The 20,811-nt window shown below is 44.9% G+C and overlaps 1 protein-coding gene across 5 annotated transcripts in view; it reads left to right on the top strand.

Moving 5' to 3' along the window:
* Nucleotides 1-20,811, top strand: part of coq8aa (coenzyme Q8A, genome duplicate a) — a 74,528-nt gene that overhangs the window by 14,003 nt on the left and 39,714 nt on the right. For all 5 annotated transcript variants that reach the window (XM_041188760.1, XM_041188759.1, XM_041188761.1 and 2 more), the window contains 4 exons: nt 2,528-2,729; nt 3,612-3,956; nt 11,455-11,521; nt 18,424-18,498. In XM_041188760.1, the coding sequence (XP_041044694.1) occupies nt 2,553-2,729; nt 3,612-3,956; nt 11,455-11,521; nt 18,424-18,498 (664 nt within the window). In that variant the 5' untranslated portion in view covers nt 2,528-2,552. Of the gene's footprint in view, nt 1-2,527; nt 2,730-3,611; nt 3,957-11,454; nt 11,522-18,423; nt 18,499-20,811 lie in introns of those variants that run through there.

Below are 20,811 nucleotides of genomic sequence, written 5' to 3'. Positions count from 1 at the left end.
GCAAGAATAACAATATAAGGGGGAAAACAACAATTTATACTCTAAATGTGAAGAGAGCGCTGATTGGTTGGCAAATGGCATTGCCATGGAGAATGCACCACTGATGGTGACTGACAGTTTATTGCCAAGCATTGTTTCAAATTTAAACAGGCAGTTTGACCCTGATTGGTCAAGGCATTGTCCTGAGGAATGAGTCAGCGAATGGCTGACACTTATTTTGTTTAGCTGAAACAGGCGCAATGTGTGTACATGTTCTTTCTGTCTGCACAGATCAGGGCCCTGGTCATATCGACAACCTTGTAAATAGGGCCCGAGCTATTTGCTCACTGTGCAAGCTTGATGCTGAAATAGGCAGCATCAAAGACATCCTGCAGGATAATAGCTACCCTGATCGTTTCACACTGTGTATCACGCGAATTCATGAATGGGGCTAAGGCCATTACTTTTGGCCCTGAAAAGTGCCCAGTCTGCCTCAGGTTACCCTGGATGGGCAAGGTATCGCAAACATTTGAGCAACAGGTGAAGCTAACTGTTTCACGCTGCTACTATACAACAGCAACGTGGTATTCTCCACTAACGGGATGCTGCTGTCAAGCCAAAAAGACATTCTGCCTATCACACAAATGAGTAATGTGGTACATGAATTTCAGTGCCAGTGTAGGCCGTATCTCCCAAAGACTGGCAGATCATATCAAACAGGATGTCCCAGCCTCTGTTAGCAACGGGCAAGGTACAGGCCGACCAACCATCCTGTGCTTGCAAAACTCAAAACAGTGTCCAACGTCCGCGATTGGACAGCGTTTTCTAATTAATCCTCGGTGTGCTAAGAATTACGCTGACAGGCAGTTTAAGATTGTCAGTCACGCTGTCAAGTATTGGTAGCTACGTATATTAATACCCTGATAAAAGCAAAAAACTGCGGATGCTGGAAATCCAAAACAAAAACAAAAATACCTGGAAAAACTCAGCTGGTCTGGCAGCATCTGTGGAGAGGAGCACAGTTAACGTTTCGAGTCCGAATGACCCTGTTCTGTTGAACACATTAACTGTGTTCCTCTCCACAGATGCTGCCAGACCTGCTGAGTTTTTCCAGGTATTTTTGTTTTTTATTAATACCCTGTTCTTTGCAGACAGAAAGAACATGTACACACATTGCACCTGTTTCAGCTAAACAAAATAAGTGTCAGCCATTCGCTGACTCATTCCTCAGGGCAATGCCTTGACCAATCAGGGTCAAGCAGCCTGGTTTAAATTTGAAAGAATACTTGACAATTAACTGTCAATCACCATCAGTGGTGCATTCTCCATGGCAATTTCACTTGCCAACCCATCAGCATTCTCTTCACATACAGTATAAATTATTGTTTCCCCCCTTATATTGTTATTCTTGTGAGTGTCCTGATAAGTGCAAGACAAAATGCTTTGACATGTCTTTTTTTTTAGCAACTGTGATTGTATTGAATGGTGGAGTAGGCTTGAAAGGCTGTATGCTTAGTCCTGCTATTTCTTATAGAAGTGGTTTTTAACCAGATAAAAATGGAACAGTAGGACTGGTACCAAAGTATTTGGAAGACCGAAGCCACAAACTCCAATTGCTCGCTGCCAACTCCATCCCTCTACCTGATAACAGCCTTAAGGTTGAACGAGATTGTTTGCAAAAACTTCTAACCACACAACTACACCATAACTAAGGCTACCTATTTCCATCTCAACATCACCTGGTCTGCCCTCTCTCGCAAATCTGCAGCTGAAACCCTCATCTGTGCCTCCTTTATCCTCTGGACTTTACTATTCCAGCCCACTCCTGGCTGGCCTCCCATCTTCTGTCCTCCGTAAACTTGAGGCCATCCAAAACTCTGCTGCCTGTGTCCCGACCAAGTCTCCTTCACCCATCACCCTTGTGCTCACTGACCTACTGGTTAAGCAATGCCTCAATTTTTAAAATTCTCACCCCTCCATACCTGTGTAATCTCCTCCTGCAATCTTCTGAGATGTACATCCAGCTCTGGTCCCTGTGCATCCCTGATTTTAATCGTACCACTACTGCTGTTCTGTGTTTTCAGTTGCTGAGGCTCTAAGCTCTGGAATACCCTCCCTACACACTTTATCTCTCTCTACCTGGCTTTCCTTCTTTCAGACACTCCTTAAACCTATCTCTCTGACCAAGCTGTTTCCCTAATAATGCCTTACGTGGCTCTGTGACTTACTATATAACATTCCTGTGAAGTGCCTTGGACATTTTATTATCTTAAAAGTGTTGTATAAATAATAAGCAGTGGTTGTTATCGTTGACCTGAAGAGTGGAACTGATCAATCACATTGCTACTGGATATGAAAGGTATGCCATATTTATCTACAGAGCAGTGAGTACCATTTCCATTATTGCCAGTGTGTAAAGGGTTTTGTGATCTCTGAGAAGAGTGCGAAGGTTCGATGTAGAAATTCAGCTTTGTCCTAGGGTGCTGTCATTTGCAGTGATGGGTCCTCATTTGGTCTGCATGTTGAATTGGGTCTTGTGTTTCTGCAGTGGAAGAATAAATTGGAGACGCATCATGGCGAGCGATGTCATCATGTTGATGAGGGGCCTAGCCAAGCTGAGCCAGGCCATCGTTGAAACCCAGACTATGCAGATGCGTGTTGCAGCGTCGAGTGGGGAAGCAATGGCAGTGGCCAGGGACTGGCAGGCATCTGCTGAAGATGCTATCGGTGCAGCAGTAGGAAAGGTGCAGGTACAGAACCATGTTTATAAAAAAAAAATATTCATTCGTTTGGGGGATGTGAGCGTCACTGTCTAAGCCAGCATTTATTGCCCATCCCTAACAGCCCTTGAGAAGGTGGTGATGAGCTGCCTTCTTGAACTGCTGCAGTCCATGTGGTGTAGGTACACCCACAGTGCTGTGAGAGATGGAATTCCAGGATTTTGTTCCTTCACTGTTGCTGGGTCAAAGATATATTTCCAAGTCAGGATGGCGTGTGGCTTGGAGGGGAAGTTGCAAGTGATGGTCCCAATAGGCTATTTGGCCCCTTGAGCCTGCTTGCCATTCAATAAGTTCATGACTGACCTGAGCATGGCCTCAACTCCACTTTGCTGGCTGGCCCCATAACCCTTGACTCTCTTGTAGATCAAAAATTGGTCTAACTCAGCCTTGAATATGTTCAATGACTCAGCCTTTACTGTTGCCTGGGGAAGAGAATTCCAAACACTAATGATCCTCCAAGAGAAGAAATTCCCCCTCGTCCTCCACCTTGAATTGGAGACTCCTTTTTAACCTGTTTCCCCCTAGTTCTTGGGGAAGCATCCAACATCTAACCCGTCAAGTCCCTCAGAATCTCTTTTATGTTTCAATAAGATTGCCTCTTGTTCTTTGAAACACCAATGAGCACAGGCCCAACCTGCCCAGCCTTCCCTCATAAGACAACCGCTCACCCCAGGAATCAGTCTAGTGAACCTTCTCTGAACTCCTGCAAAGGCACATTGCCTGCTGCTCCTGTTTTACCACCATTAGTGAAGGGAAGGTTCACCCCGTTTGTGTGGGAGATAAGCCGCGGGTTTTCCATGGGCTCTTGCTGGTGAATAAATACCCTGTCATTTATTTACTTTCTCGTTCTAGGATGTTGTGACGCAGCAAGAGAACCTCTCAGAACTAGACGAGGATTTTGCTTCGAAGTGGAGCCTCAACGGCGAAGCTCCCGAGGGGTCAGCACAAGACCTCGTTGCGGACGCCCGCCAGCACCAGGAGGCTGTTGACCCTGCAGCCTTTGACCCAGCATCTCCCGAGAAAGAAGCCGGGCTCTTCACTGGACACTCCAGGGACTCGAGCACACCCTTCTCATCCGGGGCCCAGAGGCGGTCCTTCCATCAAGACCACCGCTCTGTCAGCGGGCTTACAGCTGAAGATATCGACAAGGCCCGAGAGGCCAAAGTGACTCCCACAGACAAACCTTACAGACAAATGGTATGTTTCATTCTACCCCGCATTGTCAGTGTGGTTGGACTGAGCCACTCCCAACACGTCGTTAAGCGATCGCAAACCTGAAAAATCCACGTGGGTGATAGAAGCTTCCGGAAGCTCTTCTTTGGTGTTCACTCATTTTCAAAAGAAACATTGGGCTCAAGTTACTTGGCCAAGTTTGCGCTGACGTGGAGAGTGTAATTTTAGAGTCAGCTCTTAGTCTGACTCTGCACAGCTCTGATCAACAAGCAGCTGCAGTTATATAAGTTCTGGTGACTAGCCTACTTCCCTGCTCTTTCCTCAGCCCTGCTGATTTTTCCCTTCAACTCTTTATCCAATTCCCTTTTGAAAGTTTCAGGCTTTGCAGTCCAGATCTCAACAACTTGTTGCATAAACAATAAAATCTCAGCTACTCACTGGTTCTGCCAATTACCTTAAAGCTGACCCTCCTGCCATTAGCATCAGTTTCTCTTTGTTTACTCTATCCAAAACTGTTCATGATTTTGAATTCCTCAGTTAAGTCTCCTCTCAATTTCTCTGGTCTCAGGAGAATAGAATCACAGAATTTTAATGGCACAGAAGGAGGTCATTCGGCCCATCGAGTCTGCCCTAGCTCTCCAAATGAGCATTGTGACCTAGTGCCATTGCCCTGCATTTTCCCTGTATCCCTGTACATTGTTTCTATTCAAATAATTATCTAATGTCCTCTTGAATGCCTCGATGGAACCTGCCTGCATCACACTTCCAAGCAGTGCATTCCAGACCCAAACCACTCGTTGCGTGAAAGTTTTTTTTCACGTCACATTTGCTTCTTTTACAAATCACTTAAAACCTGTACCCTCTCGTTTTTGATCCTTTTACGAGTGGGAACAGTTTCTCCCTATCTACTCTGTCCAGCCCCCTCATGATTTTGAACATCTCTATCAAATCTCCTCTTAGCTGCTTTCTCTCCCAGGAGAACAGTCCCAGCCTCTCCAATCTATCCTCATAGCTGAAGTTTCTCATCCCTGGAACCAATCTTGTAAACCTCTTCTGCACTTTCTCCAATGTGTTCACATCCTTCCTATAAAGTGGCACCCAGAACTCTACACAATATTCCAGCTGAGGTCTGATGAGTGTCTTATATAACTTCAGCATAACCTCCCTGCTCTTGTACTCAATGCCCTTATTGATAAAACCCAGGACACTAAATGCTTTATTAACTGCTGTCTCCGCCTGCCTTGCTACCTTCAATGATCTATGCACATATACACCCAAGTCTTTCTGCTCCTGTACCCCCTTCAAAATTTCACCCCATATTTTATATTGTCTGTCCCATGTTCTTCCTACCAAAATGCATCACCTCACACTTCTCCACAATGAACTTCATCTGCCACCTATCTGCCCACTCCACCAACTTGTCTATGTCCTCTTGAAGCTCCATACCATTCTCCTCGCAGTTCACAACACTCCCAAGCTTCGTATCGTCCACATACTTTGAAATTGTCCCCTGCACACCAAGATCTAGATCATTAATATATATCAGGAAAGCAAAGGTCCCAATCCCGACCCCTGGGGAACTCCACTACAAACCTTCCTCCAGCCTGAAAAATATCCATTGACCATTACTCTCTGCTTCCTATTTTTCAGCCAATTTTGTATCCATGTCCCTTTTATTGCCTGAGCAATAACTTTTCTCAGAAGTCTGTTGTGTGGCACTGTATCAAATGCCTTTTGAAAGCCCATGGACACCACTACATCACATCAACAGTATTATCCTCATCAACCTTTTCTGTTATTTTTTTCAAAAAATTCCAAGTTAATTAAACATGATTTCCCCTTTAGAAATCCATGCTGGCTCTTCCTTAACAAACCATATTTTTCCATGTGACTATTAATTCTATCCTGAATAATTGTTTCTAGAACCTTGACCACCACTGAAGCTAAGTTGACTGGTCTGTAATTGCTGGGCTTATCCTTACAACATTTTTTGAACAAGAGTGTAATGTTTGCAATTCTCCAGTCCGCTGGCACCACCCCTCAGTCTAGGGAAGACTGAAAGATTATGGCCTGTGTCCCTGCAATTTCTACTCTTACTTCTTTCAATATCTTTGAATGCATCTCATCCAGTCCCGGTGCCTTGTCAACTTTAAGTACCCGCAGTCTATTCAACACTTCCTCCTTGTCAATTTTGAACCCTTCTAATGACAGAGTTTCCTCGTCTGTCACTATGGCCTGGGTAGCAGCTGCCTCCTCAGTAAAGACGGATGCAAAGTATTCATTTAATACCTCAGCTGTGACCCCTTCACCCATGTGTAATTTCCCTTTTAGGTCCCTAATTGACCCTACTCCTCCTTTTACCACCCTTTTACTATTTATCTATCTGTAGAAGACTTTGGGATTCAGCTTTATGTTGGCTGCCAGTCTTAACAACCCCGGCTTCTTCAGCCTCTCCACATAACTTAATTCCCTCATCCCTGCTACCATTCCAGCCAATCTCTTCTGCAACCACTCTAGGGCCTCGACATTCTTCCTAAAGCGTGGTGCCCAGAATTGAACACACCAATCCAGTTGAGACCTAACCTGTGCTTTAAAAAGGTTTAGCATAGATCCTTGTTTTTGTACTCAGTGCCCCAACCTATAAGGCCGAGGGTCCCATATTCTTTTTGTAACAATTTGCACTGCCACCTTCAAAGATTTATATACATACAACCCCAGGTATCTGTGTTCCTGCACCCCTTTAGGATTGTATCATTTAGTCTATTTTGATGAAATGATTACTGTCACTATTTACCAGTAGCAGGATCACATGCAAACAGGGAAAACAGATGTGTACATAAACACATTGAAATAAATAAACTTATGAATGTGCACACCATACATACGCCATCATACATTAGGAATAGGAGCAGGCTATTTAGCACCTCATGCCTAACCTGACTCATGATTAGATCATGGTTGATCTGTATCTTCACTCCACCTACCCCCACAGCACCCTTGGTTCTGTAATCTATCATACCCTTGCCCAACAAAAATTGATCTCAGCTTTGAAATTTTTAATTTGACCTTCAGACTCAACAGCTTTATTTCAGTGGGGAAGAATTCCAGATTCCCACTACCCTTTCCTGACATCACCTGAATGGCCTGGCTCTAGTTTTAAGATTATGACCCCTTTGTTCTGGAGTTCCCACTTCAAGAAATAGTTTTCCTCTATCTATCCTAACATCTCCTTCAGACATCACTCAATTAAATCTCCTCAATTCCCTGTACTCGGAATACTGGCTTGGAAGTATCGCTTGTCCTCATCATCCACATACACACAGGAAAACAGCTAAATAACACACCCATCCGTTCACGTGGTGACACATTTATATTCAGAGTGACATGGTGCTTGTAGCATCACCTGGCTATAAGCACCCTGTTATGGAGCATGGAGGACCCAACCAGTAAACTTTAGTCAGAAAGAATTGTATTTATGTAACACCTTTCACAACCTCAGGATATCCCAAAGCACTTTTCAGCCAATGAAGTACTTTTGACATGTAATTGTTATAATTTAGTAAGCGCCTCAACCACCTTTAGCAACTTTAGCAAGCTCCCACAATTAGCAAGATAATAACCAAATAATTCTTTAAAGTGATTTTAAAAAAAATGCTAAAACAAATATGAGCAGGTGTAGACCACGTGGCCCATCGAGCCTGCTCTGTCTTTGTGTTCTCATGACTGATCTTGGACTTCAACTCCACTTTCCTGCCCATTCCCCATATCCCTTAATTCCCTGAGACCAAAAATCTATCTAACTTAGCCTTAAATATATTCAATGATGGAACATCCAAATGCTCTTGGGTAGAGAATTCACAACTCGTTGATTGAAGACATTTCTCATCTCAGTCCCAAATGATCAGCCCCTTATCCCTGCAGCTGCATCCCCTTGTTCCAGATACCCCAGCCAGGGGAAACAACCTCTTAGTATCTACCCTTTCAAGCCTCTTCATAATCTTGAATATTTCAATGAGATCAGCCCCCATTATTTTTAACTCCAGGGAGTACAGACTCAGTTCACTCAGGCTCTCATCATTGGACAGCCCTCTTGCCCCAGGGACCAATCTAGTGAACCTTTACTATATTGCCTCCAATCAAGTATACCCTTCCTTAAATATGGAGATCAAAATTACACACAGCAGACGAGGCCTTGTCTGAAAGACGGTATCTCTGATGGCACTCCCTCAGTATTGCACCAGAGTATTAGCCTAGACTTTGTGCTTGAGTCTTTGGAGTGGTACAGGATTCAGTGAGGTTGACTTGGAGCCAATTACAAACTAGACCACAGCAGACCACCTAACTAGACCACAGCAAATCCCCTGCTAAATAATTGGAGCCTGATTCTGGGCATTCAGTGATAGCTGGTTTCCCAGCTTGTATCACACACCCCAGTAAACTATTGACATTCTATGTTTAGATAGTAGTAACTGGATTCCAAGCAATGCTGTCTTATTGGGCTGCCTTTAGCAGGGACCCTTTTAAAGAACTTTAAGAATGAAGCTCACCGTCAGTCTTCCTTGCTGTTTCTTTGGGAGCTTGCTGTGTGCCAATTGGCTGTTGCATTTCCTACAATACAACCACAGTGTTTTCTAATGAGTACTTTATTGACTAAAGGTGCTTTGGGATATCTAGAGGTTATGAAATGTGCTATATAAATGCAAGCCTATCTTTCAGTAGTGCTGTGACTTTTGTGTATTAAGTATAAGTTATGGTCCAATAACTAAGTAACTTTTTTGTGCTTTGAGAAAAGGTTTGAATCTATGAAAGGTTAATGAGTCTAGTACACTGGTTCTCCAGCCAGCTGGCATCCTTACTTCTCTCTGTCCTGTGGACGTATTTTATCCACTTAAATAGTTTTAACTTTGATCATGCACCATATAAGACTGGTGACCTTTTTTCAGTGGCAGCGAGGGGGTATTAGAGAAATAGTCGCCAGCTGTCCTACACCTTCCCTCCCCTCCCGGATTACTTTCTTTCTCTTTGTTAGTCAGACCCATTTTTGGGTACTGAAAACTGTTGTCTGCAGCCAAATGCTGCCTCTTCCCCTTCACTTCAGTAATATTCAGCCTCTTTGTAGTCCTCCTTTTCACAGTCTGGCTCAGTGGGTGTTGGTGTGGGATAGGATTATGGGAAGCAGAGCTCTGGATGAGATACAGCAGTGCCCTACCCAGGAGATGTGTGGCACTGGCTGCTGTAATGCACGGCTTCGGTTCAGGCACTGAAGGTGATGCAGATGCGATTAGTGCGCCCAATAAAATTGGAGGAAAAAAAAACGTGCATCTATAGAGTGCCTTTCACAATCTCAGGACCTTCCAATAGTTGCTAACCTCTCTCTCATCCAGTTGCAGCTGCAACTGAATAAGTCGTCTTGTATCCACTTCCAGTCCTATGGCACAGTGGTACTGCCCCCTACCTCTGAGCCAGAAGCTTTGGATTCGAGACCCACTCCGAGACTTGACAGCCATGGAAGGTGCATTCATAAAATGAAAAACAGGTTGATTATCAACCTGCAAACCCTTCCAATACAGGCAGGTGGTAAGAGTGGGAGAGTCTCCAGGTCAGCCAGAAGCTGCAGAAGGCGGTGGGCAAACCACTGCAGTATCTTACCAAGCATAACCATGGACCCACAGATGGAAGTCCAAGGTCCCTAATGCCCTCTCAGGGCATGGTGCCTGAAGAGAGAGTATGTACTTCCGTTAGATGTCACCCGAAGTCTCTGAGTTTTGCCCCCAGCTGTTCTAGTGGATTCTATAGCCTTTGAACTAAGAGGTGAAGGTCTCTACAGCTGAGACAAACCGAGACAGAACCATTCATTACTCGCATAGACGTAACCCCAAGTTGTGAGATGCTACTTGTAGAGCTGCTCTTTTTTTGGTGGATTGAATAAGTCAAATTCTATTTGTATTCTTTGGGATTCAGAGTGTTGGATTTGAATTCTGGGTTTCTGCCCGTCTTTCCATGAAAGCTGGAGAGGCTGGGATTGTTCCCCATAGAACAAAGATGGCTAAGGGGAGATTTGATAGATGTGTTCACAGTGAGTGAGGAGAATCCATTATCAATGGCAGGTGTGTCGGTAACCAGAGGACACAGATTTAAGATAATTGATAAAAGAATCAATGCAGAGATGAAGTGAATTACTTTACACAGTGAGTTTGTGATCTGGAATGCACTGTTTGAATGCAGGAAAGATGGAAGCAGATTCAATAAGTGACATTCGGAAGGGATATTGCTGAAAAGAGAGACATGTTGCTGAAGCTTTTCATCTTGCACTCATCAGGACAAATGCAAGAATGCCAAATTTCAAACGATCACAGCAATTTTTTACTATAGGAGAAAAGGGTGCTGATTGGTTGGCAAGTCGCCTCTGGTCATAACGTTGCCATGGAGGAAGCAACGGGGAACTATAGCTTCTCCAAGCTCCCGGGTAATTCAAAAAAGGCGCAAGGTTTAAGCATGTTCCTTTGTTTGCAGAGAATGGGACCCTGAGTATGAATGTATGTCACTTCTAGCAAGCGTAAATAACCAAGTTACGAGCTCGACCCATTATCTTAAATTGGTTGTTAGTGTAGCTATTAGCACGCTCAGGATTGCTCAGGAGGGAATTCAAACAATACTGGAAGAGGAGAGATTTTCAGGGCTCTACCGTTGTGGGGTTGGTTCAGAGAGCTGGCACTAACATGATGGGCTGAATGAGCTTGTGAAGCACATGGGATTTCCTCAGCTGCAACCTGAGATGCACCAGAGGTAGATACAGCAGCAGAAAAAGAGTCATACTGGCTGGTGGATGTCAGCCAAATAGGCCTCTACCCCTGAACAAAATAGCCAAAGCTGCTCAATTTTCTCAGTACATACTTGATAACTTTCGAAAAGGACCTGATCAGCTGCCTAATTTCAACAACAGCAACTTGCATTTATATAGCACCTTAAGTTTAGCAAAAGGTCCCAAGGCATTCAACAAATCTTGGCAACCGGGCAGGGAGGTTGATTCCAGGGCTGATTCAGGAGAACACTTTAGATGCTATAAGGGGAATTTGGGAGGGATAGGTCTCAGGGCTGTCTTCATTCAAACCCATCTTGCTATAGAAAAAACTTGCATTTCTGTAGCACCTTTCACAGCCTCAGGATGTCTCAAACCTTTACAATCAATTACTGCACTTATTGAAGTGTAGTCACTGTTGCAATGGAAAACAGCAGCCAATTTGTGCACAGCAAGATCCCTTAAACAGCAACCAGAGAAACTGTTTTTGTGATTTTGATAGAGGGATAAATATTGGCCAGGACACGGTGGGGGTAACTCTGAGTCGGTCTAGATTCCTAGGTTCCTGGAGTGGGCCCATGACTGCCCTGATTGCTCTACCAACTGAGCCACAGTTGACACACTGGGACATCCTGAGGCTGTGAAAGGGTTTCTCTCTCTTGCCCTCCCCATTGTCCGCCTGCCCCCCTCCACAACCTAATTGTCTTTGTTTTATTTCCCTAGCTGAGTGAGCGGGCACGTGAACGCAAAGTGCCATCCACTAGAATCGGTCGGCTGGCCAATTTTGGAGGTAAGCTTGGAGTGTTTCCTGACCCTTTTGGCAAGTGTTTATCACTGTGTCCTGGTCACTCAGTTAAAGACAATAAATGGTAGCATTCTTGTGCATCAGCCCTGTACATAGAGTGGGGAGGACAAGTGAGTCAATATTATTCCAAGTTAGTGCTGGCTGGCTTTCCTTGACTCAGTTGAGGGGTCGGTCCAGGGCTTGAGCACATTGTTTAACCACACAGGGAATACTGCGTTGTTGGAGGCTGCTGCTCTTTGGGTGAGACATTAAGCTGAGGCCTCGTCTTGCCTGGTCAGGTGGGTGTGAAAGTTCTGTTATCTCTGTTAGGCAAGAACCAGGGTTCCACCGAGGATGGTGTGGAAGAAATTGAGTTTGAGATGATTGAAGAGCTTAGCAGGAATGGTGCTGAGGTAGGATTGATGTTGATAGGGGCTATTTTGGAACTAGGTACGCTTGGTGACAGCTCTAGGTAGGGATTTGGGTGGAGAGATGTTAGGTAGAGAGTTTTAATTATTTCTGGATAGCTGTGCAGTGTTCCCATGTTATTTCAGTGTTGGCCGATCTCCCATGGCATTGCTGATGGTGAGGTTGATGATGTGTTGTTGTGTAGTATCAGCTGGTCCACACTGTCTGTTATGGAACTGTGCTTAAGTTAATCTGTATCTTTGGGGTCACAAAGTCTAATTGCTGATTGTGAGGAGATGCAGCCTGAGGTCAGTCAGAGCTTGCATAGAGTTTGCATCACAGAAATGGACCATTCGCCCAATCAATCCATGCAGATGTTTATACTGCACTTGTCCCTCCTTCTCATCCTTTTTTTATCCAACTTCATCATATGCTTATCTAGTTTCCCCTTAACTGCATCAATATTATTCACCTCATCTCCCCTTGTGGTATCGAATTTCACATTCTCAACATTCTCTGTGTAAAGAGGCTTCTCCTGAATTCCTTTAGATGATTTCTTGGTGATAATCTTACATTGATGGTGTTGAGTTTAGGTTCTTCCTCACAAGTGGATCCAAATGCAACAACATCTTGATCAAGATTTGGTCCTTTTACTGCAGTAAAACATCCCAGACAGCAAGCCACATTGGGAGATATCAGATCAGATGACCAAAAGCTTGGTCAAAGAGGTAGGTTTTAAGCAGTGTCCTAAAGGAGGAAAGAGAGATATCGGGAGTGAATTCTAATGCTTGTGGTTTAGGCAGATGAAGGTCCAGCCACCAATGCTGGAGCAATAAAAATTGGGGATGTCCAAGAGGCCAGAATTAGATGAGCGCAGGTACCTTAGAGGGCACCAGGGCTGGAGGAGATCAGAGATTGGGTGGAGTGAGGCCATGGAAGGAATTTGAAAACAAGGGTGAAAATTTTGAAATTGAAGAGTTGCATAATCAGGAGATGGAAGGGTTTTAAGAATACGGTTTGCAGTATTTCTGGAAGAGTGAGCAGTTTTAGCAGACGAGAGCAGAATCCAATGACTTTATGTGGTCTGCCAGATCTGGCAGTGGATGGCTAAACCAGTTGTCCGCCATTTCCTTCAAGGGAAGACACGGGAGGTAGGGTTGGGAGGGGGATGGGGGATGTAAGTGTAGAGTGATACGAGGAAGTGATCATTGATGGCCTTATTCGTGATTGGTACGATGGGACTAGCAAGATCATGTGAGATGGCAAGGTTAAGGGGGTGGCTGTGAATATGGGTTGCGGAGTTGACATGGAGACGTTTAGGGAGGATAAAGAGACTGTGAACTTGGGAGCAAGAATGTGATGAGTTGAGGTGGAGATTGAAATCACTGAGGATGAGAAGGCTGAGGGAAGGAATCAGTGAAGATATCTTGGTGAGAAAATTTTTATCATACTTGGGAGGCCAATGGAGAATGGTGAGTTTGAAAGACAGGCGAGAGGTGTGAAACAAGGTGAGATGCTCAGAGGAGTAGAGACACAGGTGTAATCTGGTGGTAAGCACCACACTGCTTCCGTGATGGTCTTGAAGTGGAAGGCATAGCTAGGTGGGGAGACTTCATTAAGGGAAAGGTGCCATCATCCCTCAGCCAGGTTTCCGTTAAGGCCATGATGTCGATGTAATCATTCACAATAAGCTCATGGATGATGAGGGCTTTGTTACAAGTGAACAGACACTCTGCAAGGAGATGTGGAGAGGGCCATTGAGAGCTTATCCACTGGCAGGTTCCACGGGGCCAGCAGTGGAAGGAAACAAAAAAGCAGAAAGTGTTGGAAATACTCAGCAGGCCAGGCAGCACCTGTGGAGAGAGAGACAGCGTTAACATTTCAGGTCAATGATCTAACTATCTCCGATTTCCAGCATTCTCAGTATTTTGTGTGTGTGTCCTTGGAGGGCTAAATTGTGTAGGAAGGAGCTTGGCAAGATTAGCCCCCAGTGGGCGAGAGCGTGGGATGGGGCGGGTGGGGTTGCTACTCATAATGAGCCAGTGCCGAGTCCCTCGATGGGCCCTGGAGAGGATGTCGAGAGAGGCACAGAGGGGGGACCTATTGGCTTATCTAATGGACTGAGCTGGCGGCAGGAGAACGGGAAAGTTGAAGTGTGCTCATGGGCTAGGGTAGGATTTGGAATGGCAGAGTACCTGATAGTGGAAATATGAAAAGATAGCCAATGACAGGACAGCAGGATTTGGAGGGGGTGAAGAGAAAAGAAGTGGACAAAAAGGGGAGAAAAAAATGTGATAATGTTTAGGCTTGGAACGACAGCAAAATGCACATGTGAATAGACACAGGGAAAACTCGAGTTACACGGGCCCGGTCAGGTAGCAGTTATTAGGATACCTAAATCCTGTTGGATAAAGGGTAATAGAGAGGAGATAATAAGAGGGAATGTAATCAGTGATCCTGTGACAGGATAAAGTTGACGTAGGTTGGGTGAAGTCAGTGTGGAGCATTGACATCCTGTTGTCTAAATTCAGAGATGAGTGTGGGGAGGTGGTGAGTGAAGTCCAGAAGCTATTTGAGGGTAGACTACTGGAGGATGCGCTACTAGAGGTAGTCCATGAGAATAAGATCCAGACGATGCACAGAATTGGTGACTGGGCAGAAAAACGGTGGTAAAGTTAGAAGGCACCATAAGACCCAGAAACAGCAGAAAATATACTTCAGCTCAGGAGTTTGAGTCTGTGGCCAGGAAGTTGAAAAATCAGTTGAGCAGTTACAGGCTCAGTGAAGAGCATCTAGTGCTGGGAAAAAAACTGATCAGCTTAAAGAGTTACTTTAAAATTGAACCAACAGAGTGGCAGATCAAGCCAGCTGAGTTTTAATGTGTGATCCACTGTGATCCAGTGGAGAAGTGTAGCCTTGATAACCAGAGAACATAGCCTGAGGTCATGTAGCGTTTAATTGCTTTCTCAGGTGTTGGTTAAGGGATTAATATTGCACTGAGGGTGCATCCATTGGGTGAGGAAACTTTACAGAATGGCAGGTGTTTATAAAATTATATATAAATGTATATAAAAACAAAACAAGAAAGCCAGACATTTTGTTCTGTTTTGATGCTGGCCTGGAGTCAGAATTTTATAAACACCTGCCATTCTGTAAATTTCCCTCACCCAGTGGATGCACCCTCAGGGCAATATTAATCCCTTAACCAACACCGATACTTTGACACTTGGGAGTGTGATGCCTAAAGTATGTGGAGGCTTGCAAAACTCTTCTATTTATAGTTGGTAATTACTTGACAGTAAACCATCGTCTTGACAAATAAGTAAAGTCCATTGGGCCGATTTCAACAGTGACCAGGGTTGTGTGGGGAATGGGGGTTGCGGGTACGGCTTTGTATCTATCTGTGTAGCTAGGCCCAGTGCTACTTAGCAGTTCTCCATAGAGATTGCAGTTTGGGTTGTCAATCTGCCCATCATGTCTGTTGTCGTGCTAACTCCACATTAGACCCAGTTACCCTGTTCCTGCTTCCTTGCGCTTACCCTTTGATGTCCCTTTTTACAAGTATTGATTGAGTTCGTTGGTGTGACTGACTGGGTCTCATCAGCCTCTTGTGGTAATGGATTCCATATTCTGATGATAATCCCTTTGGTGGGGAGAGAAGACTGTGTTCTTTTTCGCTTTGAGTGTGAAACCTAAATTGATAGCATCATGATAGTGATTCATCAGTCAGCCATTGACCCTCCCAAGCTCTGTCCAGGCTGACCTGATCCCTGGTTAATCACTTTGCTCCAGTAAATTCAGCTCTAGATTTTCCCCAGAACCATAGGAGTTATTGGAAGCTAGATGAAATCATATTGAATGAACCAGCACAGAAGGCTGCTTTTCGGCTCACTGTGTGTCTTTGCCAGTTCTTTTGAAAGAGTTGCTTTGTGTTTGTCCAACTCGTTTACCCTGCTAATTTTTACTTTTGAAGCATTTATCTAATCCCATTTTCAAATTTACTATTGAATTCGCTTCTATCATCCTTTCAGGCACTTCTCTCCGGAAAATCATAACTTACCGTTTTCTTTTTAAAAGAAACTTCTCCTCATCTCTTCTTTTGCCGATGATCTTAAATCTGAGCCCTCTGGTTCCTGACCTCCCTGCCAGTGGAAGCAGCCTCTCTCTCTATTTACTGCAGTGAAAACCTTCATCATTTTGAACACTCCCTGTTAAATTGCCGACGGTTATGTCAGGAACTGAATTATCCTTCATTGTGAGAGAAACATTGGAGGTGTCAGCCAAGGTGGCGATATACATGTGGCTCATTGTGGCTGGGACCTGGTATTGTGGACTAGGAGTGTTCAGTTAAAAGGGTGGGTCAGACAAGAATCAGCCTGTTTAGCAAGTACAGACCTAGTGAAGCATGCACACATTCAGGCACAGCCTGCTGCATTTTTTCTCTATTACCTTGTTCAGAATGTAATTTGAAACATTTATCATTCTTTGTGAGTAATTTTCTCATGGGGAGGGGGGTGAGTTGGGAAATAGCGAATGGCCTTGTTTTCAAAATGGGCGAATGGACACCCCCTTCCCTCCATTTTACACCAGGTCGACTGCCTCACTTTGTTTTTCTTCAATGTCAGTGTGCTATCACTTAACTATTACCACAGGGTAAAAATAACAATTACCCATCCCCTTTGAGTGAAAAGCCTCTGAGAAATGGTGGGATGGTGACATCTGTCCTGATTTCTAACATTCTTGTAATTAAGATTGATGGAGCCGTAGGAACCTATTAGGAGGCGCAGGATCCTCTTGGTGGGGGCAATGTAAAGAGAAAACCTTTTCGAGGGCAATTAGAGATGAGCAACAGATGCTGGGCTTGCCAGCACCGCTCACATCCCATGAAAGAATTTTTAAAAAGCCATAGTAGATGCATTGGATTTAATCTTACGGAATTCCCTAAATTCTAGAACAGTCCCCATGGATTAGAAGGTAACTTACGTTACTTTGCTAATCAAAAAAGAAGGAAGATGGAAAAGAGGGATCTAAAGGCTGTTTAGCCTAACATCAGTAGTAGGGAAAATGCTAGAATCTGTTATTAGGGATCTGGTTACGCAATGCTCATAAAGCCATGATACAGTTAAGCAGAGTCAATACTGGTTTATGAAAGGGAAATTTTGTTTGACAAGTCTGATACAAGTTTTTTGAGGATCAAACAAATAAAATAGATAAGGGGAACCAGTAGATGTGGTATATTTGGATTTTCAAAAAGCCTTCAAGAAGGAGCCACACAAGTTTATAACACAAAATTATGATCCATAGGATTGGGGAAAATGTATTGGCACGGATTAAGGATGGTGGTGATCTATTTCTTATGAATTATGATCTTATTAATAGACAAAAGACAGGGAGTAGAAATAAATAGGGCATTTTTGGGTTGAAAATCTGTAACTAGTGGGAAACTACAAGTTCAGTGCTTGGATCTCGGCTATTTACAATCTATATTAATGACTTAGGTGAATGGATCTTGTGTAATATATCCAAGTTTGCTGCTGATGCAAAGATAGGTGGGAAAGTAAGTTGTGAGGAGGGCACAAAGTGGCTGCAAAGGGATATGGACAAGTTGACTGAATGGACAAGAGAATGGCACCTGAGATAAAATGTGGGGAATTGTGAAGTTTTCCACTTCGGTAGGAAGAATAATAAAGAATATTTTTTTGAATGGCAAGAGATTAGAAATGTTTGCATTCAAAGAGACCTGGGTGGCTTTGTTCACGAATCTCAATGTTAACACACAAATATAGCAAGTAGTTACGAAGACAAATGGTATATTAGCTTTTGTTACAAAGGGATTGGAATATGAGTAAAGAAGTATTTTTATTATCATATGTTCTATAATTATAATGCTTGGAGTACTCTTTGAAGTGAAGTCTTTAAGTTTTGGTTTAGGTCTTAAAGTTTTGGTTTCTTAATATAGTGATACAACTGAGTAGCTCGCTAGGCCATTTCAGAGAGAAGTCAAGGGTCAGCCACATTGCTGAGGGTTTGGAGTCAGGTGTAGGCCAGATGGGTCAGGATGGCAGATTTCCTTCCGTAAAGGACATTACTAAACCAATTGACCGGGGGAGGACGCCCCCACCACCTCTCCACTAACTTCATTTGCGGTCTTTGATCCAATCGTTTTCTAGGCTGATACTACAGTGCAGCATCGAGGGAGTTTTGTCAAAGGCGCTGTCTCTCAGATGAGATTTTGATAACAAGGCCAGGCTTTGCTCTTAGGTGGATGTAGAAAGATCCTGTGGCCACTTTCTGATGACAATCCAGGCTGACTGTTGGAGGTAGCTCCACGCTGACATCTGCTAACTCCCCAGATGCCATTCTGGTCATGAGTGCTGCCCTTCCCCAATGAGCCATTGCAGGGAGCTATGTCTAGAGATTATTGTACTTCCCCAGTAATAATCTAGTGAGAAATGGAGATGTTCGTGACTGAGTGCTCTCTCTTGCTTCTCTTTAAACAGGTTTGGCTGTTGGTCTTGGAATTGGAGCCTTAGCAGAAGTTGCCAAGAAGACATGGAGGCCTGAGGAACGTGAGGGTAGGTGAAAGCATGTTCAGTGTTTGGGGGACTGTGCTCCTGAGAGAGCAGCTGTTGATTACGGTCTTGCGGTCTGGGGCCCGTCACACTGTCCTGTTCCTGTTGTCGTTTGTGACTGACTCATTGGGCAGAGACTGATTCAAGTGGGTGGGACTCACAAGGAGAGGCTGTTTTGGCTGGTTAGGAAACAACAACATTTGTATGTCACCTTTAACACTGTGAACACGGCCCTTTACAGGAGTCTTATCAGATACAGTCTGACATAAAGTTACGTAAAGTGATATTAGGGCAGGTGATCAAAAGCTTGGTCAAAGAGGTAGGTTTCAATGAGTATCTTAAAGAAGGAAAGCAAAGTAGAGAGGTGTAGGGAGGGAATTCCAGAGCTTGAGGCCTAGGCAGCTGTAGGGCCAGCCACAAGAGTGGAGCCAATGTGATTGAGAATGTACAAGAGGCCAGAATTAGAGGAGTACAGATATCTCAGAGTTTTTTCTCGGGGCTGGAGGACATTACAGAAAGGGGGGTGGGTGGCGGTGGTGAGGCTTTAGAGGAATTTGGAAACAAAGATAAGGATATTAAAATCGTGTTTCTTGACCGGGAGCCAATTTAAGTCAACGAGCACAGGGGTGATGGTGAATGAGAGTTTATGCGAGTAAGGACATGGGCAGCAAAATTTTGGATGAGCTCAAGTTTACAGTGGGTAAAATGTGGGAGACCAGCCAAGGGTGCATTAGAATAGTCACATCTAGAGGTAACAAGGAGAGGGTGGGGGCAGGGAACTGAGATTATTACTGGAAGAAATAGGGAACATAGAAGCAATGTTTCTCACACAGAGAGTTACTGTCACAGGGAGAGCTTCATCAGCAGTGGTGACTAAGGCCGACAAACGAATGGGACAAATATGTAAATTAAAGGATGTAAAAGCATATGTGATGGGGATGAGGGCAGGGATTTGATTATACTGTATACAGCGCTATTTCAAATAGAACGTGGACTGACTCTGCTGTAATTTGAGTCTGTCTGTGAATTACGCCAGTGGCTGGGATCTCAGTGTTTTGCATGGGATTCCCAGGAGTGTGTCAGTATGTATAGGGGTTTTCGATGGAGTGTTAATCTTTACAGGGGCTTTCCTGGCAGTGTGTCAGTATTTACAGAGATACGTGGGAGTGGGTCAGCCTTTACGGGGGGAGTGGGTCGGTGTTTACAGGGTTGCCCAGGAGTGTGTCAGTATTTATAGGGAGAGGATTTGAGGGGACGTGAGGAAAAACTTCTCCATTCAGAGGGCTGTGGGCGTCTGGAGTTCACAGCCTAAATTGGTGGTTGAAGCTGAAATGCTCAACTCATTTAAAAGGCACCTGGATCTGCACCTGAAGTGCTGTAACCTGCAGGGCTACGAACCAGGTGCTGGAAAGTGGGATTAAAATGAGCGGCTAGTTCCATTTTTTCCTTTTTTTGACCAGCGTAGATATGATGGGCTGAATGGCCTCTTTCTGTGCCATAACCTTTCGATGGTTCTATCGTGGAGCCCTGTAGTGTGGGTCGCTATTTACAGGGGGGGGCAGGGGAGGGTCGGTATTTACAGGGGGGCGCCAGGGGAGGGTCGGTAATTACAGGGGGGCGCCAGGGGAGGGTCGGTAATTACAGGGGGGCGCCAGGGGAGGGTCGGTATTTACAGGGGGGCGCCAGGGGAGGGTCGGTATTTACAGGGGGGCGCCAGGGGAGGGTCGGTATTTACAGGGGGGCGCCAGGGGAGGGTCGGTATTTACAGGGGGGCGCCAGGGGAGGGTCGGTATTTACAGGGGGGCGCCAGGGGAGGGTCGGTATTTACAGGGGGGCGCCAGGGGAGGGTCGGTATTTACAGGGGGGCGCCAGGGGAGGGTCGGTATTTACAGGGGGGCGCCAGGGGAGGGTCGGTATTTACAGGGGGGCGCCAGGGGAGGGTCGGTATTTACAGGGGCGGCCAGGGGAGGGTCGGTATTTACAGGGGGGGCCAGGGGAGGGTCGGTATTTACAGGGGGGGCCAGGGGAGGGTCGGCATTTACAGGGGGGGCCAGGGGAGGGTCGGCATTTACAGGTATACAGACTCATTGGCCATTTGGAATTCTCCACTGGCATTGACTTGCTCCTCGTGCTATGGCCCTACTCTGTCAGGGGCTGCTTCAGAGATTAATATAGAGGTCTATATTAACCAGGTTAAGATTTGACTGCGCTGAACTAGTGACTTGCCTTGAGCAATTTAAACCAAATTCTGTGTTTTGATCTGTTAATTCCAGGGATCAATCACCTTGAGGTTTTATTTTGGAACACATTAAATCC

The sequence above is a fragment of the Carcharodon carcharias genome, chromosome 5 (assembly GCF_017639515.1).
Source record: "Carcharodon carcharias isolate sCarCar2 chromosome 5, sCarCar2.pri, whole genome shotgun sequence".
NCBI lineage: Eukaryota > Metazoa > Chordata > Chondrichthyes > Lamniformes > Lamnidae > Carcharodon > Carcharodon carcharias.
Note: the sequence above shows the minus strand (reverse complement) of the source record. Positions and strands in the feature narration are given on the sequence as shown.